Source organism: Ruditapes philippinarum, unplaced genomic scaffold (assembly GCF_026571515.1).
Source record: "Ruditapes philippinarum isolate M1 unplaced genomic scaffold, ASM2657151v2 ctg2997_1_1_1_1, whole genome shotgun sequence".
Taxonomy (NCBI): domain Eukaryota; kingdom Metazoa; phylum Mollusca; class Bivalvia; order Venerida; family Veneridae; genus Ruditapes; species Ruditapes philippinarum.
Genome location: NW_026864709.1, coordinates 123,691 through 150,533, shown reverse-complemented (window position 1 = coordinate 150,533; position 26,843 = coordinate 123,691). Strand labels below are relative to the sequence as shown.

At 31.6% G+C, this 26,843-nt stretch overlaps 1 protein-coding gene across 1 annotated transcript in view; it reads left to right on the top strand.

Moving 5' to 3' along the window:
- LOC132726578 (uncharacterized) overlaps positions 1-25,077 on the top strand; it is a 30,766-nt gene extending 5,689 nt beyond the window's left edge. The window contains exons 2-13 of the mRNA XM_060711915.1: positions 4,135-4,452; positions 12,914-13,186; positions 14,928-15,263; positions 15,563-15,853; positions 16,477-16,679; positions 18,772-18,886; positions 19,138-19,272; positions 19,809-19,940; positions 20,564-20,765; positions 21,084-21,106; positions 21,839-21,999; positions 22,896-25,077. Of these exons, the coding sequence (XP_060567898.1) occupies positions 4,135-4,452; positions 12,914-13,186; positions 14,928-15,263; positions 15,563-15,853; positions 16,477-16,679; positions 18,772-18,886; positions 19,138-19,272; positions 19,809-19,940; positions 20,564-20,765; positions 21,084-21,106; positions 21,839-21,999; positions 22,896-23,054 (2,348 nt within the window). The 3' untranslated portion in view covers positions 23,055-25,077. The remainder of the gene's footprint in view (positions 1-4,134; positions 4,453-12,913; positions 13,187-14,927; positions 15,264-15,562; positions 15,854-16,476; positions 16,680-18,771; positions 18,887-19,137; positions 19,273-19,808; positions 19,941-20,563; positions 20,766-21,083; positions 21,107-21,838; positions 22,000-22,895) is intronic.
- The last annotated feature ends 1,766 nt before the right edge of the window (positions 25,078-26,843 follow it).

Sequence of the window (26,843 nt, the reverse complement as noted above, 5' to 3'; positions counted from 1 at the left end):
TTCCTTCCAAAAATCAATTTTTATTTCACTAATCATTATTTCTAAAAACCAAATACCACAATAAATCAATTTCTCTGTATCTAACATTGGCAATGCAAAACCGATCCATTTACCATTATTGATTAAATTCTTCTTATCCAATATATCTTTAAACAGTAAATATATGCTTCAAAGTCAATCATTCCAAGACCACCTTTATCAGTGCTTTGTCTCAAGACTTCTTGTTTAATTTGACATTGACCAAGCCAGACAAAATCTCTGAAGGGTTCAGTTAAGTCTAAAATTATATTAGGATTTGTATTCGGCAGCGTTGTAAATAAATGTGTGGATATAGATAACAATAAAAACTTAACGACTATTGCAAAAAAAACTTTATAAAAGTCTGCATTAAAGCAAGAAGTTCCTGGACTTTTATTGTTAGCCTTCTGTGGATGAAGCATCATACTTTGATAATTTTGGAAAAATAAAGTTATTAATTAAATATTTAAAAGTTTCATTAGAATTTTCTATGTTGTTTGCGGAACATAATTTGAAATAAAATAAAGAGATTTTATTGAGAATATCAGTCTGATTTGAAATTTCTATTCCATCACCATTAATTAAACTGAAAATTGTTTTCGTTGTATAATTATTCTTTTCTAAATTACAACACAATTTACTCTGTTTACATCATCATTAATCCAATCAACAACTTTTGATCTTATCATAAAACCTTTAACGTTTTCATTCTGAATGTTATTGAGTTCTTTTTTTAAGTTATTTAATTGCTCAACTTTATCAGCAGAAAATGAATTTTTCCAGATGTTTAATCTATTCTTTAATGATTATTTCCCGTTTATGTGCTTCTTTCTTTTTATATGAAATAGATTTCCCCCTAATTTCTACTAATAAGGTTTCAAGAAATAACTGATCATTTATTGTTAATTGCTAGTCTGACGGACGGATCAATATCTAAAGTGTTTTCATATTTATATATCGGAACAGCATATTAGATGATAGTTTTATCTATTATCTTATTGATTTTCTTCAGATAATCTTAATCTTTTAAAAGTGAATAAGTATGCTTCCACAATCCTTTACCACGATTAAAACTAACAAAATTCAATTTTAGTAGAATCATAGAGTGATCAGAACGAAACTTGGTTTAATCATAGTATCTAGCACACTATACATAAACAATAGAGGTAATCAAAAATAAATCAAATAAATATTTCTTGTTGAAAGGGATTTGTTCTTCGCCAAGTAAATCGCTATGTTGTTTGGAAAAAATCGAGAAGACTAGTGTCAGTAAGTTCTCTTTTTTGCATTTCGTTCAAAATGAAGGCGCGTGTTTTTTTATTATTTATATTTTCATAATTATCATAGTCCAATTCGAGGTTTATAACTAAAACAAAATATCCGCATATCAGGTGATCACTGTTTCCAATTTGATCTATTTTATGAAAAATATTTTCATAAATAGACTAATTGTCCTCATTAGGACCATATCAAGTAACAAGAGTAAATCTCGTTTCGCCTTTAGTAATGTCAACAATTACATAATTGCCATACTCATCAACAATGTCTTGGTTTACTTTGTAATCAAGTACAATGTATATTGTAAAGAAAAACCCCCAACATCCCTTGAGTTTGAACAAGAAAAGCTTAGAATACATTTTGAAACCCATTATGTATAAATATCCTTAAATTTGTCCTGATGAAAATGTGTATCATGCAGACAAAATATATCACACTTATTTTCTCTAAACATATCACACTTAGTTTCTCTTGAAAATTGAACAACTTCATATATTTTTTACAAAACCTTTAAGTCCTCTACAGTTTACATACATAATAGACAGATCAGTCATAAGTAAATGAACAAAACAAACGACCTTAAAAAAATCAGCCATAACTCAAGCTAGAAGTATAACATGTTTAAAATAGAATAAAAAAGCAAAACCATTTAGTATGAATGCAGAAATTTAACGAAAAAGCGACGCGTTCGTGGAAATCATATCAATTAAATTTGATATAAGAACTTATATATAGAAAAGGTAAATTTTTTCCTGAAGACAAGCCTGGCATTTTTTAATCATCCTTTGGTTGATATCCTCATTACTTCTCCTCATACTACCAGTAAGGCGTCTAATGCAATTTTGAGGTAATTTTGCAATTCTTGGTGCAGATCTTGTTCTAGTTGTTGCATGTTGACTACATGTGGTTTGTACCATTGCCAAAATTAAATTACAAATTTTAGTTGTGATCTGCTCAAAATTGAGGCTGTGAGAAGAAGGATGGAGACTCTCATCCAGACACGTGGCGGTTAAACACGTTATTTAAAATATGGCTACATGATGTCCTTTTCCATGATCGTCAGCACCATACTTATAAACACATTTTTGGTTAAAACAACACATTTGCTTATGCTTCAATAATTTGGAAACAATAGATTTAATGACAGTTTCGACCTACTTGTAAATCCATATGTTAAATGGTCTAAATTAAAAATCGTTCTTATGTAGAGGTCTTTTACTTCAAGGAAATAGATGTAAACTCGTCAAGTTCGAAACCTGGTAAACTTGAAACCGCCGGAATTGGCAGTACGAATGACACTGCAAGTGAAATCAATCAGTCGATTGAGTGATTTCTATTATTAACGCGCTGTACTTTTTATTGAAGATAAAAATTCAGTATTTATGAAATATAAGTATAATCTAATGAAAAACACAACTTAAAAGGTATCCTTAAACCAGATGTAGTAAGACGATTTTAAATTAGTTATTGTAAGTAAATCTTAAAAAGTGTATTTTTTCAACCTGGTATGGGATAGGTATCGAGCAAGATACCTTCAGATCAGTAGCCGCGCATCCATACCAATAGACCACATCTCACTAACATGCGAAATTTACATGTTTAATTTATCGATATATTCCGATATATTTGTACCAGTGTTTGTCCAATTACCTATACGAAACAGCTAGGTCAATATCGTTGTACAATATTCATAAACTGATCGTCACACTTAGTCATGTTTAGGCGCACATATCTTAGTATCTGAGTCGAACTTACTTCACATTTATTGAAATAAAATTTATTGACTAAATTTTTAATTGATTATAAGAAAATGTGAATTAAAAGAGTTTTGTTTTCTTTTTTTTCCGGATGCGTTTCTTATTCAATTTGCAATATCTTTACTCATACGGAGTAGTGCCAACATAAAGCGATCACTTATCCGTCGTCTGTCTGGCTGTTCGTCTGTCTGTCTGTATGTCTGTCCGGCCGTCAAAAAACTATTAAAACAATACTGGTGCAATTTCATCCAAACTTTACATGAATGATCAGTACTTAGTCTAGTTGTACATATAATCGTTTTCCGGTTAAATGATGTTTGAGTTATGGCCCTTTATGATTTATCATTTTTTAAGTTTGTCCGGGCTACTCCTCTTAAACTACTAAAACAATTTCAATGAAACTTTACAGGATTGGTCTGTTTGAATGATTTTGGCCGAGTTATGGCGCTTGAATAAAAAAGTTGTGTTGTGTTTGTGTGTTGCCAACTACACAAAAGCTTGTACAGACTACTTCCCAGAAATTGCTGGTAATTTCATCTAAATTTTACAGGAATGGTAGATACTTGGTCTAGTTGTCATAGGGTTTTATAATTCAATGATTTTTGTCGGATGAGTTTTGGCCATTTAATTATTTTTATTTTGAAATGTTGTCCGGACTACTCCTCTCATACCACTAATTGAACTTCAATGAAACTTTACAGGATTGATTGGTAGCTCATATACTTATGCATAATACACAGGTTTTTGCTTTAATTATTTTTGGTTGAGTGATTGCCCTTGTGCAATTTCAATAAAACTTTAAAGGAATTATCAATTGTATGTCTAGTTGTGCATTTTATCGACTTATTTTTGTTTATTTATTTTTGTCAGAGATATGGCCCTTTTATTACATTTTTAATTTTTCCAATCTATTCCTCTTATACCACTTATAGAATTTTAATGAAACTTTACAGGATTGATCGGAAGCTCAAGTTCTTGTGCATATGACACAGGTTGTTAGGTTTAATAATTTTTTGTCCAGTGAGGCGACACATATGATCACTGAAATTAAGGTTGACATGAACAACTTATTCATTTTCAGATTCAATCACTTGTGGGACTTTAAACTTCGAAACTCACACAGTAATGGAATGTCAGACTGCACGCTTAATTTACACACCAAACAAGACACAAACACACGAAAAGCGCCAATGGGTCAGAGAAATTAACTCAAAACCGACGAGTATTTATGACAAGACGTCAACTAATGAAAGAAAGTATATCGAATCAAAACAAAACGAAAGTTTCATCCTGTCTATATCAGAAGTAAGTTCAACAGATAATGGGAACTACCGTGTAATTTGTGACGACGGATTATATACTTCCCGATCAACATTAAGCGTATCCGTTATTACTAATGGTGAGTTATTTGTTAGTGTTTTTTCTTCTAAGTATTTGTTTGAACAGCCCAAACGAGTTAAGCAATGCCGATTGAAATTTTAATCGATGGCTTGCAATTCTAACAATTTATTGTTTTTCTGTTTCCAATACATCTTTAGAATATGAACTAAGCACTTTTTAAAACAAAATCTTTATTTTGCTTTGATTTACACACATTAATTCCCAGTAGTATATGTTATGTATATGTTCATACAAATAATCAACAAACAAAATTTTTTAACATAATGGAAAAAGAAGAGAACGAAAGAGGAGTCTTATAGAATTTTCTCCTGCAAGAGACTCTAAATAAATCCATACTTAAGCCGTTACACTCATTTTATACAATAACAATCTATATTAGTGAGCTTTTTCAAATTATAGTCATCTTAAGTTTGAACTTGATAAATATAATACTTATATTCAAATAAAAAGAAAGAGATTTGCAAATATTTGAATATAAGAAAAGCTGTTCAGCTTTAACATCCACATTCTCTTTTTTTTTAAAATATGCAAAAAATAAGAATGTTGTTTTATGAAACGGCACATTTGGTTTAAACTCCCGATATCTTTTAGGTAAGGCATAGCCAATAAACAACGGATAATAGACGAATGTACAATTGTAGTTTTATTAGTTATCATCTCATTACACTCTCGAAATATAGTTAAGTAACCCGCATCGGATTATATTTAGGTCCTTTATAAATGAAGTAACATATTTTACTATGCCTTAAATTCAAAATATAGTTGATTTTTTACATGTATACTACAGTGGGCTATGTTTAAATCGAGTAAAAAGCATTGCTTAAAAGGTAAATTTGTTCTGCCCAGGGTTTCTAGATTCAAGCCCTACGAGTGACACAACCATATCATTTTCCAACAACAACAATTACTTTTATTAATATCAGATTACAGACATGTAATAACATGATTCATTTTGTTTTCTATTGAAATATGGACAGATTTATACATAGTTAATAGTTATCAATTTAACACAATATTTAAAACTTTGTAGAGCTTGTTAACCTCAATTTAAATGGTAAATAGGCAAGATGGGAGAGTTTGGGTCGGCACGGGTGTAGAATGGTGAGAAAACAAAATAATGTAAGAGGAATTGGTTCACGTTGAAAGCGTGAACAAGTAGCGTATTCCATTGACTAGTGAATAAGTTGGGAGAATTATATCATGAGAACAAACATAGTGGAAAACGTATGTCATTGACTGTGAGATTTAGAAAATGTAACAATGGATATTACAGATTACATGGTATTTAAGTGCTAGAGAAAATAAATTTAATGACAGTAGTAAATAAGTCCTAACGATAATGTACTGTATTATTAAAAAAACCGTCTGCACGAGGTTACAACGGCGAAAACAAACATGGATTTAAATATGCATATGATACATGGGTAAGTAACTGAATATTAATATTCTCTAGGGACAAGTGTTTCGTAAAAAAAATGTTATCAAGTGTAAGAAAGTACTCAGAATATTTAAGACCACTTAAGATTCTGCGGACATAATTTCCATGAATTTAATTACATTGGTCCTATTATAGAACTTTCTCGGAATATATTTCATTCTTTCGTCAGTAAAAAAGGGACAATTAAGAAGATAATGGAATTCGTCATCCACGTCATTATGTGAACAAAACATACACTTCCTATCTTCAAACGGTAATGTACAACTGCGCGATCTGCCTGTTCCTACTGGCAGTCTATGATTACCTGTTCTAAAATGGAATATTGTTTTTCTTTTATTTTGGGTTAATATGTTTAAATATGGTTCAAATCTAATATCAGATTAAAATAACCTATAACTTGTTCCTTTCGAGGAGTTTGCTAGATTTTCTGTATAAAACTGGTCAAGTAATGTTCTTTTTATTAATTCACTTACGTTCTTTAAAATGAGAATTTTCTGTTTGATCCAATAGTAAGTATTTCCGTTAAAATCAGGAACTTTTTGACATAATTTAACCATTTGTAATTTATTTCTGAATTAAACATGAACTCATAACATTGCCATGACTTTTACGTCTCACTGTCCATAAGAAGTTTACACCAAATTGGCAATAATTTATTATTTTTGTTTTAATGACTATTTCAAGCGGATAACGACCAAGCTCACCATATAACATGTATAGAGGCGTACTTTTCTTACTATTTGTTATTTTGCAGAGGAAAAAAGTATGAACCCTTTCGATTAAATCCAAATTTTCAAAGCCCCATACTTAACAGTTATATGTTAGTATAGGTACAATTGTTTGACCGAATAGCTTTATCTGTACGTCATTGGCAAGTCAATGTTAGCTATATGCATATAAAGGATATGTAGTGCCTTTTTAGCTTAAATAATTAACTGTTTCGCGCTTTTAAAAAACTACCCGATGAAAAAAAAGAAAGCCCAGATATTAATATTCTTTAACAATTTCTATTGTTTCGCCACTTATGTTAAACATGTAATTTCCAGGTCTACAGGAACCAAAAATAATCTTAGTCATGCATATTAATTGTCAATTTCTATTGTTTACAATACTGGTGAAAATAATTTAGCATGTTTTGGTCATTTTTTTTTCGTCTTCACTTACAATAATTGTATCGTCTGCATATAATAGTATAAAATTTTCAGATATACATCTATGTTTCAATGATTTCGTTTAAGTTGTATTCCCACGTAATTACTTTTAAGATATTAAGGTCATTTACATATATTGAAATGACAACGGGTGACAAATTTTCCCCTTGACGTACCCCACACATGCTTTTGAAAAAGGTGGAAATATTACCGTTTAAAGATACACATGATTTAATATTAGCATACATGTTGAAAATAACATTAAATAGTTCCCCGTTTATTACGTTTTTAAGCAATTTGTTCCATAATCCTACACGCCAAACTTTGCCAAAAGCGGCCTAAAAATCTATGTACGAGCAAAACAGTTTTTTCTTTTGTGATTTTAAGGTGTCAATGCGAAATTTAAGAGTAAAAATGTGGTCTGTGATTGAAAGCCCTGATCTGAAACAGGCCTGATTTTGTTTAAGGATATCTAATTTACTTAGGAAAGAGTTTATGTGTTCGTTTAATATGGCAGTAAATATTTTCCCAAGGCAACTTGATATTGTGATTGGACGATAATTTCCTGGGTCCAATTGTGACCCTTTTTTCTTGTAGATTGGGGTTATAGTGCCGACAAGCCATTTTTCGGTAAAAATCCCACTATTAAAAATTTTATTAAAAAATTGTCAGTAAATTGTGTCATGATAGACTTAGTACTTTTTATATTTTCATTTTAAATGAAATCTTGCGGTGAAGCTGCTTTTGAATTATTGCACTTGCTTCTCTTTTTTAATATTTCCATTTTTGTAATGGGCGCGTTCAAAATACTGTCCTCCATAGTTATATTCTGTTACGCTTGATTTATGTGTACACAATTATCATAATCAGGGTGGAGTTTACCTTTTTATAGTGCTTATAAAATTCACTGATATCTGGCGTAGTATTATTTGGACATTTTTTATTCAAATTGTTACAAATTTTCCAAATATCTTTCGTTTTTTTAGAATATTAATTATACGCGTTTCGTAGTATAGCGTGAAATATTTGTCTTCTCGAAACATATAGATTACTGTATAGGAGGTAATTGTCAGTTTTGCACGAGATTTTCGTGTTTATTGTTGTTGTTTTTTCGAGTAAGCTATCTATATCTTGGTTATAAATAGGGCGTGTAAAGATTATTATTCACTTCTACGCAGAAGATATCTTACAATACTCTGTCCGTCCGTCCATCCGTCCTTCCGTCCGTTCTCTTTGTGTCGCACATAACTCAAAAAGTATTTGACCTAGAGTCATGACACTTAACAGGAATGTTGATCAGCATGTGCAGTTGTGCACTTGGGTATTTTCGTGTGGATTTATTCAGTGTTTTGAGAGTTATTGCCCCTGACTTAGTCAAAATTTGCAATTTTCAACTTTTGACGCGTGTTACCCAAAAAGGATTTGACCTAGAGTCATGAAACTTTACATGAATGTTGATCAGCATGTTTAGTTGTGCATCTACGTATTTTCATGTTGATTTACATAGTGTTTTTAGAGTTATTGCCCTTGACTTAGTAAAATTTTGCAATTTTCAATTTGCTGCACATGTAACTAAAAAGGATTTGACATAGAGTCATAAACCTTACGGGCATGTTGCTCAGCATATGTAGTTGTGCACCTTGGGTTTCGCTTGTGGATTTGTCCAGTTTTTGTAGATTTATTGCCCTTGACTTTTGAACCTTTTCATTCTGTTGTGTTATTTGTTCATTGAATGCTTGAGTTAGAGTCAACAAACTTTACAGGAATAATGATCAATACCACTGTGAAGCTATGCACCTTGGACTTTGTATGTGGATTTTTTTTCAGTTTGGTTAGAGTTATTGCCCTTGACTAACGGTAGCTTAAATTTGCAATTTTCAACTTGTTCATGCATAGGGCAAAAAGTATTTGACTTGTAGGCCTGAAAGTTTACAAGAATGTTGGTTAGCGTGTGTACTTACGCACCTTGGGGTTTGCTTGTGAATTTAATCAGTATTTGTAAAGTACTTGCCCTTTACTTAGTAAAAGATTTATAGTTTTCAACTTGTGGCGCATGTAGTCCAAAAAATATTTGACCTAGAGTCATAAGATCATAAGATTGACAGAACAGTAGAGTATGGGGGCACCCGTGTCCTATGGATACATTTCTACTTTTATTTTTTTTCGTGGGGTAATATTAAGTGTTTTTTCCAGGATTTTCAACACGTATACCTTCAGTAAGCTTTTTCTTATAATACATACATTTTAGCAGGCTTTTAATCAGGCACTTGTTATAAAAGAAAATGAAAAGTTATATTTTTACTTCATAAAATACGTTTTCCTTGTGAAAATATTATAGCAAGAGTAACCACAATATATTTTGTATATATGTAATGCTACATTTATAATGCTTTAACATATACCTGCAAGGAATGAGGCCTGACATTCTTACGATCCGACATTGACAAATGGGCACAGGGTTTTCATTTTCATTTAGAAAATGTTTTTACCTCTGTTTTTTTACCTTGGCGAGTCGGTTCGTCATTCAATCTTTGTGTAATATTTTGGTTACAAGTTTCACTATATTGTACGGAAGTTTAGAAAGACTGAATTTCTCTTAATTTACGTTCGTTTTGAGTTTTATGCTGGCGTAAATACGTATTCTTTATTGTTTATGAAATTTAGCAGCACGATTTAGTGCAGATTTATATAGGTCATTCATATGCAAGCTGTACATTTTCGTGCGCGGTTATATTTACGTCTCGATTTATTACATTGAGGCCCGAACCATTTGTTTGATTTTTGTTTGTTAGATGTTGTATTTAAAAAATGATAATCGTTTAATGGAGGTTTTGACGGAAAAGTTTTAAATGCCGAATGATTGAAAAGGTCTGCAGTTTTGTCTGAAGTTATGTTGATTTGAGTTTTAGATATTTCACCGCTTAGTTCATGTAAAGATAGTTCAATCGATTTGAGGTCTTTTTCGTCTAAATGTATAACAAACTCAAAAGAGAGGTTATTCCTCAATTTCGGTGGCTTTACAAACTGACTTGACGTTGTTTTATTATGATCCGGTTCTGTACTTGAGCTATAAAGACTTGTATTTCGACTGTTAACAATCAATGTCCATCAGAAAATAATGTATCAACTTTTTTAACTTCAAAATCTGATAGAACGGGAAACGAGTGAACTGAGCCTGCCATGTAATTTATAACGGAAGTATTTCTAAAGGTGAAGTTTCCCTTTTTTCGGTCTTTCCCTTCTTTCCCTACTCTATCATTTAATATGTATAAATTATTGCATGTACATATATCAAGGAACTTATGCCGGACAGCATTGTTTTTTCATGTCTATATAAGTTCTTTTAAGCGGGTCTTTACATTTTGTCGATTATTTTGAAAGAGTTAAATACACTCATGAATTGTTCATCAAATTCGAACTGTTTTGATAGAAAATAATTTATAATGACAAAATCATCAGCGCAAGAGGTATGGCCATTTACATCCCCTACAATTAGACAATATTTGTTTTTTTATACATGTAGTTGAGATTTGTAGTTCATTTTCAAGCTTGAGAAATTCGTCATTGTTGAAAGCAAGCGACTGCATTGGAGGTATATACATTGCCCGAATAATAAAATCGCTATCATATTAGCATGAACTTTGAGCCACAAGATTGATTATTCGAAGAAATACATTTTATACTATCATCTAATTTTGCATAAATATCAGTAAAAACATCATTACATAAAACATAGTTTAGTTACTATGTTTTATGTAATGATGTTTTTACTGAACATGGTATTTTCTTGAATATTTCCAATGTGAGAATTAAAATGCTTTTCTTTTGGACTAGTTTAATGCTTACATCTAGTAAAATTTTAACAGCTTGGCAGTTCCATACATTGATTAATACATAGGAATATATCCGGACTTATGTACTGTTCACATACAATTATTTTAGAATTTTGGTTGGATGGTTTATCGCCAGTAAAAGTCATTTTTATTTTTATTTACAAATGACACAAGTAGCAGTACTGTCCCCGGTCTGTCCTAGCTGTCATCATGGAAGGTACTAGCTGGTGGGCTGACATGGGTGTTACCAGCTTCATGCCAATTTTGTTAGGATTTAACACAGCTTCCGAATAGAGTTTGGTTTGATTCGATTGTAGCTTGTTGCCACTCAATATTACTGGATTATAATTTGATTTTTGCTCTTATTTGGTGGATTTTGGGTTTTGGCTTGGTTATGGGCGCTAAGGTAAAAAATACAAGTTCACAATACTGGACGGCAGCGGGCTCTTGATCTTGGCACTCGACTGTTTGGGCTTTTTTTTACATAGACCTGAGAGTTACTAGTATATTGGTTAGTAGGTGCGGTTGTGTCATGGAAACTATGAACACTGTTGGTGTCAATGTGTTGCAATTTGGAGTCAGCAGTCGATTCGAAACTATTAGCCTCAGGAATGTGATCGGTATAAGTTTATAACTGTTTGTTTCCATACCTATTTCTGGTGTCCTTGAAATGTGGTCACAGAACTTTGCGTACGTCACTTATCATCCTTGGATAGTCCCTGCTGAATCCGACATTAGAGCCTTTGAGCTTTTAAGCATTGTCCATTATATACTCGACTTCAATAGGCTGACAAAAAGACACCATGATTTGTCTTAGTCCGGGTTTTGGATCGGGACCTAAATGCGGAGCGCGATGTCTAAATACCCGACCTAATCTGTGTGTCCTCAATATCACAAATGACGATGCTTGTAGATTTTAATTTGTTTCAATAAGGTCCGTCACAATGTCAACACAGTTTTTGCTTGCACTTTCAACAACCCCTGAGATAATAAGATTTGAGGGTCTATTACGGGCATCTAGGTAAATTTGTTTATATTCAAGCAACCGTAGTCTCTCATTTGTGACCACATTATATGCACAATTCATAAAGACAGTGGACTCCCTTTGATCAATTGGCAACTTCAATAGTCACATATTAGACATGGTTTGAATAATAATGTTAAGTTTATCATCAACTGGTAGATGTTTAAATTTATCAATGTCTAGAGGCTGTGGTGGAGTTTGAGACATATACTCGCATGATGCCCCACCCGTCGATTGGCGAGCTCTTTTCCTACTCTGAGATGACTCAAAACCCTCACAAAGAGCCGCAAACCTGTTTAAAACTATAACGTTCGGCTGTGAAGATAGATTTCCGTGAAAATTTAGGTCATTACTTGCCATTTTAGGGAAAACTAACTATTTTCATTCAAATTCAGACACTTTGCAAAAACACGTCCGCCATCTTGAACTACATACAATGCACACGAAGATTCCTGTAGAATAATGGTAAGATGAATCCTTGGTCTAAACTGTCTTATTGTATAATCATAACGGTCTTTCTTCTTGACAAATCAGCATGGTTTTAATTTGTAGTATTTTGTTGGTTTGAAATATTTGCTTAAGATATAACATGCGATAATTTCGTATAAGCTATAGTATATGATATATTCTCTATAATATTTTTATCAAGTTGAAGCATGGCCTTAACGGTTTAAGTATCAATCCAGGATTGCTTAATTCAAGCCCTAAATAAGACACTACCAAATTGTTCCCTTATGATATCAGTTCTAGGTAGTTACCTAAAGCAGACCCAAGTTCAAAATAAATATTGCTTACGAGAAATTGTAATGCAAATAACTATTTTTAAAAAGGAACATATTTGCACTAAAAGTATGTCGTATTATTTGATTCCATGACTGAAATATAAAAGCGGCAAGGTTTTTTAAACTTTTAATTGTTGTAAATATATACTGTTTAACAACAGAACAACAGCATATTTTAGCGTATTGAGATATTTAATAAAAAAGATAAATACAATTTTATGATTTAATTAGGTTGCAAAGAACAATGTGGCATACTTACAACTACAAAACGTACAATCACAGAAGGAGATTCAGTAGCACTTCAATTCTCTGTAGATCCCGGCAAAGACGTAACTTTTGAAAAGAAAGACGAGTCGACTTTTAGAAAACTGAATGATGCAATTTCAGTGAATGAAGAGAAAAATGTCCATACCCTCGATATTTTAAAAACAGAATATAGCGATAGAGGCGAATACAGAGTTAATTGCGGTGACACACAGTCGAATTCGGTATATTTGAATATAGGTAATATGAATATATATTATACTCGTTATGAAAATGGAATATGTAATGACCACCGTGCAGTTCTCAAAACATCTCTAATAATACTACAGGCCCAGTCACTAACAGTCCTTTGATTGCTTGTACATTTTATGCTATATGCAATGAATTAAATGTGCAGAAAGAGATATTGTATTCCATCAGATTTCTTTTTAAATTTTGTTGTTGCTGATTTTATTTCTTTTTGGGTGGGGGCAGGTTCTTGAAGCCTTCTGTTTCCATGCATTTTAACCTTTTTTAGCTCACTTGTCACAAAGTGACAGGATGAGCTTTTGTGATCGCTTTTCGTCCGGCGTCCGTCCGGCGTCCGTCGTCCGTAAACTTTTACTTTAAATGACATCTCCTCATAAACCACTAAGCCAATTTCATCCAATCTTCACAGGAATGTTCCATTGGTGGTCAACTTTTAACAATTGATTAAAGAATTTCATTCCATGCAGAACTCTGGTTGCCATGGCAACCAAAAGAAAAAACTTAAAATATCTTCTTCTAAAAAAAACCCAAAGAGCTAGAACTTAGATTTTTGGCATGAAACATCTTCTGGTGAGTGTCTACCAAGTTTGTTCAAATAATAGCCCTGGGGTCAAAATTGGCCCCGCCCCAGGGGGTCATTGATTTCCCTATATACATATAGTAAAAACTTTAAAAAATCTTCTTTTAAAGAACCAAAAGAGCTAGAGCTAAGATATTTAGCACGAAGCATCTTCTAATGGATGTCTACCAAGATTTTTCAAATAAAAGCCCTTGGGTCAGACTTAGCTCCACCCCAGGGGGTCATTGATTTTCTATTTATACATTTAGTAAAAACTTGAAGAATCTTCTTTTAAAGAACCCAAAGAGCTAAAGCTAAGATATTTAGCATGAAACATCTTCTAATGGGTGTCTACCAAGTTTGTTTAAATAAAAGCCCTGGGGTCAAAGTTTGCCCGGCCCTGGGGTTCATTGATTTTCAAAATTTCCTTATTTTCTTTGGAAAAAAACCAAATAGCTAGAGTTTAGATATTAAGCATGAAACATTTTCTTGTGAGTGTCTTCAAAGTTTGTTCAAATAAAAGCCCTGGAGTCAAAATTGGCCCGCCCCGGGTAAATTGATTTCCTTATACGAGTATAGCAAAACCTTAAAAATCTTCTTTTAAAAAACTCCAATAGCTAGAGTTTAGATATTAAGCATGAAACATTTTCTAGTAAGTGTCTACAAAGATGGTTCAAATAAAAGCCCTTGGGTCAAAACTGGCCCTGCCCCAGGTGTGTCATTGTTTTTAACTATATGTGTAAAGAAACAACTTTAAATAATTTTCTTTTAACAATCCCAACGAGCTAGACCTTAGATGTCTAGCATGAAACATCTTCTAATGGTTGTCTTCAAAGTTTGTCAAATAAAAGCCCCGGGCTTTAAACTAGCCCTGCTCAGGGGGCCTATGTACAGGTGAGCGACTACTACCATCATGGCCATCTTGTTTAAATTCCCTTCTATGGAACAAAAATAGTTTAATTATTGCTGTTTTCTCACTTTTTCTTATCATTTTGAATTAAGGAAAGCCTTCGAAAAATTGGTAGAATGTGCATATAACACGTATAATAACGAATATCTGAATATTGCTGAGTTGGTATCAGTTAGCAAGTTGATAATCAAATATATCCAGGTTATGTCACTCATGTATCATCATTTGAAGTTAATTTTTGTAATATTCCTTTGGAATTTCAGAATACAGACCACCATCGGACCCGGAATTTTCCAGCGTTGAAACCACAGAATATTGTAATCCTGGAAAATGCATATTGGCTGATCTGAAAAAATCAGTAACGGTAGAATGTTTTGTTCAAGGTGGATCAAAGCCCATATACCTTAATCTATGGAAGAACGACAAGATGCTTTCAAATGCCACTAAAACACAAAATGATATAAATCTAATTACCCATTATTATATCAGATATAGTTTTATACCAAGTAAAACTGACATTGGCGCCACCTTTATGTGTACGGTGAAGAATCCAGCCCTTCAAGAACAATTAAAAACATCAGTCAATTTGTATGTTACAGGTATGTGTATTATTGATTTGAAAGGGAAAAAAACAAATCTGTATTAGTATTTGGTACTTGGCAATAAGCATGATATATCACAGCATGTCTAATTCCGTTTCGAACGGACTTCATTTTTCTTTCATTAATTGACATAAAAAAATATGTTTACTACTCAAAGAATGACACGAAAGAGTGATCAATATTGTATTAAGTATTTGAAAAGGCAAAAAAGATTTATAAAGCTCAAACCAATAAAGACCGATGCCATTGACTTGTATAGAATAAAATATGACATAGTTCAATTGTTTACATTTAAGTTCCACCAAACAAGATCGACGTAATTGTCAACGAGGTAATAGAAGGAAAACAAAGTGAAGTTCATTGTATTGCAAGGAACTGCAGACCACCGTTGCTCTCTGACTTATATATAGGTAGTGAAAAACAGGCTAATGCAACAATGAAAAAGGAATCAGTGCCGGGTGGTCTGTATACTATTACCACGTCGACAACAAAAGTTTTTACACGGTTTCATAATCAGAATAAGGTCGTGTGTTGCAGCCATATTGGTGAGACTAAATGCGGAACGGAAAACACGTTAAATGTTTTATGTAAGTTTCAATAATGAAACTTTGAATTTTTTTTGATTGATTTATTAATTGATTGATTGATTGGTTGATTGTTTATTATAAAAAAAGCCTATATGATCAGTACGTGTATTTTTATTTTTTATTTATTTTTAACATTCTATTTTTAACAGCTTGTGAGTGAGTTCAGCCATCGTTTTTAAAAAAAAAAATGTGTACGAAAGTGTGTATCAATTTTTTCTTAACTTTTTTGAAAATTATCTGAAAATGATTTGCAGAGAATTCGATTCTTTTGAGGAAAATATATACGACTAAAATTCTGCATCAGATTTGAACAAAGAATATAAAAAATGTAAATATATCACAAAATACATTATAAAGACAAGATTATGAAGCTTGTAAGTACATTTTCTGATATGAAAGTGCTAAAACGGGTTTTAAGGGTGACAAAAATATTAATGCTGAGACATAAAAGCTGTACATATAGGTGACTGTTGTTAATATTTAAAGAAATATACTATTTATATTTATTAAGGAGACTTATGGTAATAAGTCCCGCTTTATAGATTGATAAGTTTTAATCATGTAACAGCATGACTCTATTTCTGATATCTTTACCGATCACTTTTATTTCCTTATGAAAAAAGTTCCACCAAAGAATGTTACTGTTGAAGAAATTTTCAAACAAAATGAAGAAAATGGCGACACCATGATGACATTAAAGTTGAAAGTCGCAGAATCTAATCCTAAAAGTTCTATTGACTTCAGTGGACTTAAACATGACCAGCAACAGCTGTTCGAGGAAAGGAATGATCCGGAGAATGAAACACACGGGTGGATATTAACAGCGGTAAGTGAGAAACTTAAATTTGATATTTGAAAATATTGATAATTGCTACACAGTATATGTAAAACAAACATGTTTTGACTTTACACAAAGTGGATACGTTATGTATTAAACTATATACACTATAAGCGTACACACCATGAATATAATACTATTATAGTTTTATTAAAAAACTTGCAGATTTCATAAAAACAGAACCAGCTTAACTTGACCCGTTATAAGAAACGAAGATTCCCATACACAGTTTGTAGGTTCTTGTATTTAAATAAGATATTTCAGTATGACTTTTATAAATTTCAAGAAATTTCAGCAGTATGAATATTTTACTCAAAGATGAGCATAGTATATCTCTATCGGTATAAAAATTACACCTCTCTCTATCTCTCTACCACTTATAGAAATCATAAGTAAATAGAAACTGATTTGGTTCAATCAACACATCATTGTTTGGTTCTTTTACAATTTTGAATGGTTTCTATAAACGTCTGTAAATGATTGTCTAAAAATAAGAATTTTTAGGATATTCATTAAAGCAATAATATATTTAAGTAAGAAATTGTTGTGTCATAGCATTTATTAGAAATTACAAGTTTATTTTCCAAAAAATAATATCAGAAAGCAATTTCTCCAATCTAGAAATAAAAGAAACACATTATTTACATAAAACATAAGAGCAATTTATTTTATGCTTTTCAGTGGATTACTGATTTATCCTTGAAAATTATATTTGATAATTTTCACATTTTAAAAATTACCCAAAATAATTTTTTTCATTTTTTCCAATAAATTGGGGACTATTTTTTTTAAAGTTTTCCCCATGTGGTACCTCGGGCTTTATTCGGGGGCAGAAAATGCTGACATTTTTCAGGGTTTTTTTAGAAAAAAGCAAAGCTAAAAATTGATAAATTTAACAAAATTTTCCAAAAGAAAATAAAAAGAAAAAAAGTTTCTTTGATTAAATTCAAAAAATAATCACCAGATATTGTTTTTAAAATTTTTTGTTTATTTTTCTAGTGTGTTTAAAAAATTACAATTTTTTCCACTGCAAAACTGCTTGTTTTTGTTTAAACATTTTTTTACCCTACGAGCAAAAAGTGCTTAATAATTTTGACAAACAATGACAGCTTTTCACCCCAAAGGGAAAAAGGGTTATAAAAACCCAGCGTCCTTTAAGAGCTTTTCAAAAATTCCATGTTTTTCTATTTCCTAGCCGCTTTTTGAATGTTTACACATCTGTCAACACTGATCTATTATCTGTAACAGGCCTCAAATAAGTTTTCTGTCTTCTTAAAAGGTGTATGACTAACAAATTCAAATGATATCCCCCTGAATCAAACACAATTACTTTCCTCACATGAAATACACAACTTTTAAAAATGGCGGCCGCTTACATTTCAAAAAGCCAGGTCTAATATAAATTCGCGTAAGTAACAGATATAAGGATGGATGGTTTTACTATTTCTCCCACTAGAATTGTCTGGTTTTATTTTTAAAACAAGCGATCATTCATATTATTTAAATAAAATGAATGATATCATCGCCATTTAACGTTGATTGTCGAACTTATTTTCAGCCTAAAACTTCTTGTATTTTATGAAAAATTCGATTAAATGAGGCTACCAGTTGGGAAAACAGATTTTAATATTGAAGTAAATATTAAGGAAATTTCATATAAACTTGTTTTTAAACATAAAATAAAAAGAAATTTGTTGTTTCTTTGTTGTGTAAGATGTGTTTTGTTTTCATCTCGTGCACTTTAAAAACAATACACCACTCGTGAGAATACTGTTTTTAAAGCTCACTCGATGAAATAAATTTCATCTTACACACAAACAAACAAATATCCTCTATATATTTCCCAAACATTTTCATAGTTTACATGAATTTTTCACGTGGATGTTTTCTTTGGCTTTTCCCAAAGTTAAATGTGTACTACAGTTTGTTGATTTGTATTTTTACAGACTTGCTAAACTGAAATAAACGTTGAAATTTACGATTTTGAATAATATTAATGCGTTATATCTGCTTGTGTTTTATTTTGAAGTAAAGTGGAAGGATATACGTGAATATAGTTCAATTTTTTTATAATTTCCAGATCTGGAACTTCACTTTTACGAAAGATGATAATATGAGGGAGATAAAATGTGCAGTGCAAAATGACGGTTTTCCCGACCTTGAACTGAGTTACATATATACATTAAACATTACATGTGTGTTATTTGTTAAATTGTTTATTTTGTCTTTTGTATTTTGAAATTCGTTATCTTAAATTAACTTTGAAGTTTAATAGAAAATCCGCAAAATCTTGAATAAAAATTACTTATTTTATAGTTCCTCTTCTGAATGGAAATTCGAAAGACTTTCTTGTAATGCTCTTTTGAAACATTCTTTGTCAATTCAGAGAAACTGTATACATGTACCATATGAAACTCCTTCCTGGTTCTTTATTTATTTATTTCAGATTATCCAATAGTTACGATATCAGAAAATGAACATAAAACGGTTTACATTGGTGATGATGTTGATTTGACATGCGACGTAAACAGCAATCCCCTATCAACAATTTCGTGGCACAATCAGACGGGCGTAATTGATGGTATATAGCAGACAATTAAATGTGTTTGAAAGTATTAAAACAAAAAAAGCAAATCTAATCACTATTTAACATTAAGATTTAATTTCAAGTAAGGTATGTTTTCTATGCAATATCTTCTAATTGACAGCTATTTCATTTATTTTATTATTATTCTTACTATTATATACATCCGCTAAAATGTTTGAAATGTCGACCGTGTGCCTATGCTCGTACTCTGTATATATATTTGATTTGCTGCATTAAAGTCACGCTGGTACGCACAATTCAAAGGCGATTTTTAAAATTTTGCTTGGAACACGTCAAGTGCCTCTCTTTTAGGAGCAGGTACCAAGGTGGATGCACTGATCTCCTGTAAGATAGATTTATAGCTTTCGCCCTTTTAAAATTATGTGTTATTGGTTCGAAGTGAAATACATTAACGATACGATCAAGGACCACCCTCTCTATTTGTACGTATGAAATACATATTTAAAACACTCTATGTGATTCAAAAATCTTAATAAAATTGCAGTTAGCATTTCTCTTTTAAATTATAGAGATATTCGAAGCAAAAAGTATTGAACTCCATTTAACAAACGTTTCGTCCGACCATTCCCAGACATATAGTTGCAAGGCAAATAACGGAATTGGTGGAATTGTATCAAGAAGTATAAAGCTTATTGTGAAAGGTATTATTTGTATGCTGACAAACATTGATGTAGTATTTATGTGTAACTTCCTTAATGAAATGCAATGGGTAGCTTCAGATACATACAGTATGTATGGTTAGTAAATAGAAAGTGTCTTTAAAACGTAAAACTCGTTTTCTTTTAAGTGATTACAAGTTCTTAAAGCTTAAAGTCACTTAGTATTAACATTTTTTTCTTTTAAAAAACAAAATTGGTTTTATCCCCTAGGGAAGTGCAGTATATAATTTGGAATCACTAGGACGTTACACATCCTTTTAAACGTGTTTGTACTTTGTTAACTTTTCAGAATATATATTCATTTTTAAATTGGATCAATTTTTCTTGTTTAAAACACAATTTTGTATCTGCATACAATAATATTTTAAAAACAGATTTTTGAGCAAACTTGACAACTTTTGTTTCACAACTTCACTCTGAATATGACAAGGCCGGTCGAAAATTTGTAAACACATTTTAAAGATTGCATTGAAAAGTCGTTTTTTTTTCTAAATCGTCGGAAAGGGAATTTGTGTTCTGTTCAACTTATTGATAAATCCTATTCAGCAGTTATGATGCTATCATTTTGATTCATTCAATTGATTTACTGTTTTTCAATCATCTAGATCCATCTGAAAGACCAGTAACAGAAGCAATCAAACCATCGGCCGGGTCAAACATCGCCTCAGTGGTGGGGCCTGTTGTAGGCTGTTTATTTTTTGCGATACTTATAGCAGTTATTGTGGTTCTTATTATACGTAAGAAACGAAATAATGAACCATCAAACAAGAGGAATATCCGTGAAATTAAAATTGAAGAAAGACAACCGTATGCATCATTACTTAAGATCTATATAACGTTGATTTATCATTCATACAAACAAAAGAAGCCCATAAACTGCAATTTCTTTTTATATTGTTACGAACAAACGAACAAACAATATCTTGCATTGTCAAATATGAAATGAAATTAATCGAAAAGAAACTGTTTGTATTCAAAAGTATTATTTTAAATATCATTCAAGATACTTCAAACAAGATATGGCATATAAAGTGCTGGTTGGAAAACTCTCGTACTCAAAAACGTAACAATACATCACGAAACAATATGTTTTCTAATACTGTTTTTTTTTACTTTTTCTTTCAGAAGTTTACATCCGACTGGAAATGGTAAGAGTACTAAAACAATGCATGCATCTGCTCGTGTGACATATATACATACAATATTATTCCTGCAATTTAACTTTATCCTCATACATGTTGTAAATAAAGCCTCTTCAATCCGCTGTGTAATACCTATAACGGCCCTCCAACGTATTCAACCGAATTCAGACAGTGATGGCATTGGCCTAAAATATTGTATTTGGAGGTAATATCAGTAGGTCAGTTACCACAGAGGCATAATATATTTTATACCTAAACAGCAGGTTTGGATTAGGTCTTGGTGATGCAGTAATGACTATTAACTTAAGGTATATAGCACAATTTGACAAATTACAAGATACTTTCGTCTATTTCTCATTACATTGTGTCGAGAGTGTGCATTCGTTACCAACAGAAAGTTGACATTGACAAAACGTGCATTATGATAGCACTGTGAAAAGAAGTCATAATACCACGAGTTCTTGGTGCAAAACGTTTACATATTTTTCTTCATACTCATTTAATGCAATTAAGACATGTTATTCCTTTTTCTTCATCACTAACAACTATGTTTCATTCGGATTCATTATTTTACACTCCATGTTAATGTAAATGTTTAATTTGATGTATATGTACTGCAATTAAATTCACCGCTACCTCTTTTCACGTGTCTTTGTTAGACCATGCTCTTATTACACAATTTGTTTGAAACACAACTTTTGCATTGTATGAAACTCTGTTTTGTCTTTAATCCGAAAGAACCCGTATACAATAACCCGACAGCGGCGTCTGGAAAAGCTGAGGCAGTAGAACAACCAGATTACGCATGCGTCATTCCAAAGAAAGACAGAGGAGAATCTAATGCTAACAATGAGGCAATTAAAGATCCAGGAAACAAAAATGTAATTATTGAAAAATCGGTAATATATAATTTGTAACTGATTAATTTAAAACAATTATAGCTGTTGTGATATTTACATAATGTTATATTATTTTCTCATATAGGTGTGATATTATTTAAGTTTCAAGTTTTTTAAAACTGGTCATTGCGAAGAAGTAAATGAATATGTCAAAATGTGATGAACGGTTTTATGAGCTCACACACGATAACAATGACAGTGTTCTCTCTTGTGCTCAAATCACAGACAGATACATGATTTGGTTCGTCTTAGCACACAGTGCTCAAAATGTTGATGTTTTTTGATAGGCAGCTACTAGTCGTATATCGTTATCTATAAATTATTTCTTTAGTTACCATTCTGAAATTACTAACATGCACATTTATTTAGATTTTTTAAAACTTTATGGCACTAGGCTAAGATAATTTGGTATTGCATTGCAAGTGTTTATTATTTACATTGTATACATCAATTATACAAGTAAGGCCTGTCTAGGAGCATAGACAAACAGCTTCTACAATTTTCACAGAAACGTAATACGAAAAACTAGGGTACTTGGAATGCAAAACTGCCTAGTGGACCCTACAAAAGATATATTGACTCTGTGGTCGACGATTAATCTCTGCTCCTTGTTGCTACTTATTCTATAAAGACCAAATTATTTTTTCTCAACCTTCATGATCAAGGGCTTCTATTTTTAGCCAAATTTAAATAAAGCAGAGTTTTTGTTTTCTTACCAAGCCAATCATTTATCTACACGTTATGTTATACTTATAGGAAAAGGGCGTTAGCGATGTCTCTAATGACTAACACAAGTTAGTCTGCAATGTCAAACTGACACTATTATTATCTTTTACCCAAACGTGTCTCATTTTTTATGTGAAGCAGTATCAAGAGCGAATGCATATTCTTTACAGAACGAGAGGGGAGACAATCTGGTGTATGCTGACCTAGATCTCGCCGAATATCCTGACCTGGCAGCTAAGAGACCACTTGTTACTATGCATGAGCAGACAGAATATGTGTCGATAGATTTCAGTAAGACCGGCGCAGCAGCGATAGTAGACAGTAATTAAGACGAAAATTGAAGCATGTAAAACTTAATTTGGGACCATCTACATTGTAACTGTTACGGATAATAATGAGGACAATAAACTTTATTCCGTTACACTAGAAGATGGGGCAACTTAAATAACGAAAGAAATTACCCCCATCAGACAAACTTTTTTTAAGTTAAATAATTTATTTGATTTATATTGTTTAGACCTTGTTTTGTATCGTGAATGATGATTAACTTTGTCTTTAATTTTGGTATAAGCGGCTGAAATGGCAGTCCAGAGATCTGGTAAGTTTTTAATTAGTGTTATAGACTAACTTTATGGGATTTTCTTTGTATTCTTTTTATTTTTCAATTTTGTTTTTGTTCGACTTTTTTAAATAACGTTTTATTGATTTTAATTTATATAAAGAAATTTGCATATGTACATGTATATAAAAAAATGTAAACAGCCATGCCCATGTAGTTTATAAGTAACATAATCATATTTATAATTATTCATCTGATATAATTAGACAAATGTCACATACATATATGAATCAATTTAGTCCAGGTCATCTTGATTTCCAACTTCCTTGTTTTTGTTGTTTATAAGAGGTTCTCATTTGCTATTGTTACAGATAAAGATGTAACGAAAAATCAAGGAAGTATCTTCATGGAAAAGATATTCGGCCGAAGAAAAACAGGGCCACTTACATATTTTAGTTCTTAGTTTTCCAAGTCATATTAAAATGTTAGCATAGCTTGCATAACAATGACAATAAAATTGAACACTTAAAGATTTATCTGTCTCTAAACAAAGTAAGTGACCTCAATTTCTAACGCCAACGTCTACGACAGGCAATTATTTTCATAAATACTTTATTTATATGCAAAAATATCAATTGAACACATCAATTATCACATTTTAATAAATTAGACAGTTATTGAAAATCATAAACTTAGTGTATCTGATAAGTTTTGATATAATTCTTGTTAATTTGGACAAAATCTAAAGTAAAATAAACTCAGTCAATTCTTAAGTAAAATAATTGGTTACTAGAAAATGTAATGAGATCTGCATGCAGTGTGCTGTGCTGTGTGAAATAATTTGTGGGAGGAAGTATTGTTAAACAGAATCTAGATATTTGAGCAATTTTACTAAAAAGTAAAATAACTATTCTGACTTAATATTTTCTTTAAGTAATATCCTTTACATTTTATTCAATCTGACGGTAACTATCCTTTAAATTTAGGTTAAGAACTATCTATTTTAGACTGACTAATAATAGTATTTTTTTTATCAGAATACAAAGATTCAATATAAATTAACTCATCAAAGTTATACATTGCGTAATTTGTTCGTAAAGGTATTTTCTTTTGCAAGAAAGGTTTCGATTGTGAATGTGTGCGTTCGTGTGTTTTTATGAAAGTTATTTAAACACTTTATCATCATTCTGTTTTTGTTTTAAAAAGATTGCCTCATGCGTTTAGACAAATAAGAAGTTTGTTCAAATACATTACTTTTTGTAGTGGGATTATATAATTGCTTTATCATGCGTTTTGTTTGAATGTAAAATGTTAAGTTTTTATCGAGAAATATTAATCTTGTATAATCGTATTAGTCCAAATTTAGCGCTTGATTTAATCAAATGTGTTGAGCTTTAAAACGAAATTGGCACAGCGAAAAGTACTTCTAAAGACTTTCCATCTTTACCAACGGGGGAATACCTCAGGGGGAGGAGGGGGCATTTTGCGCATTATTTCTGGCATGAGCGAGTACTTTGTAGCTAAGTTTATCCACCGAGCTCGTGTAAGCTACCAGGATAGCATTTACGCATGACATGAGTCCAAAATCCTTGTTGGATTTCAAACCCACAGCTTCAACATTTACCTCGCTAAAATGAAGACCCCTAATATTTTCATCTGGTATAAATTTTGACCCTAGAAAAGTTTCACTCACACAGCAACTTTTTCACGATATTGCAATAATACCTAGTTCTACTACCATTCTAGTAATTTTAGCATTGATCAATTTGTATAAGCTTACATTATGCAATGCTGATAATAGTTGATCTACATACTATTAGTTAATTCCTTATTTCATGTATTTACGTAATTGAGAATTACATTGAAATAATTTATTCAAAATAACTTTTTCCGTTCGTTCAGGATATCTGATTATAATAAGTTATGATATTAAAATGCAACTTTGTTGTTGTTGTTGTTTCTTTAACACAATAGACAATGTTTAAATAGCCTTTGACAGTAGTATAGTATTGAAAGTAAAGTATAAAAAAATATAGATAATAGAATCTTTATTGATGCAGCATGTTTGATATGTGGTTTTAGGTAGTCGGTGCTAGGAGACATGGGCGGTAACATGCACTTTTCATTACCCTCCATGAACAGGCACAACCAGATCGAGCCTGCAACAGTTTCGATTTTGCCGTGACAGGCGTTATTTAGGGATTCCGTTTTTATCCTTTTCTACGTACTTCATACTTTCTTCATGAACACACTAGACAATGTAAAGTTAATTTAATAACTTTTGACAGTATGAATAAACATCATCTATATTTAAGTTTTATAACATCAAGGAACAGAAGTAGCTATCATATTATTTGAGCCGCGTCACGACAAAACCAACATAATGGGTTTGCGACCAGCATGGCTCCAGACCAGCCTGCGCATCCGCACAGTCTAATCAGGACCCATGCTGTTCGCTTACAAACCCTATAACAAGTAGTGAAACTTATAGCCCTGATCAGACTGCGCGGACGCGCAGGCTGGTCTGGACTCATGCTGGTCGCAAACCCATTATGTTGGTTTTGTCGTGACGCGGCTCATTTGATCAATACTAGTAGGTCAAGTACCAAGATAGTTAAACTTTTAAATAATGTTAAGCAAAAGGAACATAAATGTCAAGATTTATTAGAAGTTGATACTTATAAAGATTATAGATGTTTCCCTTTTTTCTAACTGAAAACGTGTGTAAAAAAGTTACACGAATACGATATGAGTAATTTGAAAGTGAAAATAATGTCATAAAAGTAGAGAAGGTTTCTATTGTATTGTTTTTTTTTTTTTGTTGTTTTTTTTTGTTTTTTTTGTTGAATTTTGATTTAAGTTGTTTTACACTAATATGTCTTATAAATTAATAGAGCTCCAGATTCATGCAAAGTTTCTTAAACATTTTGAAAATGTACTTAAATGTAATATATAGTAAAGTAAACAAAAAAGATAAATAACACAATGCAAACGACACTTAAATCCACGTTGTTTACAATAAAGAGGTCAAAATATGCAAAATTGCCCTTAGCAAAACTTTTTTTACTTTTATTAAGATCTTTATACAATTTTTGCCCAAGTTTGATATTCTAGAAACATCTTGGTGCATCTGGAGAACTATACTTTAAGTGTTTTTCGTGTGTTTAATTTTGAATAAATTATACTGAATTAAATTATCATAATTTCGAAAAAAAGAAGATACATTTTGACTTGTTTTGAACAAATTGTTCTTGTAGTTTAAAAAAGTGATACAGTGAAGATGGTAATTGAAACGTGTCATGAGAAAAATAAAAATCATTCCCTGCTGTTTTGTTGTTATCTCTCTTTATTCATTATCTTTACTGAGATACAACTTTTATTGCATACTATTGAGAGGATTGACTTCAAATACCAAAACCGAGCAAAAAGAAGAATGTTCCGTATACGTAATCATTCCCTTATTGTGGTTTTTCTTTTCTAAAACATAACTCAAAATTATCCAAAAGATTAACATGAAACTTTCAAAGTAGATACTGACATCTAGATACTATTTAGCCAT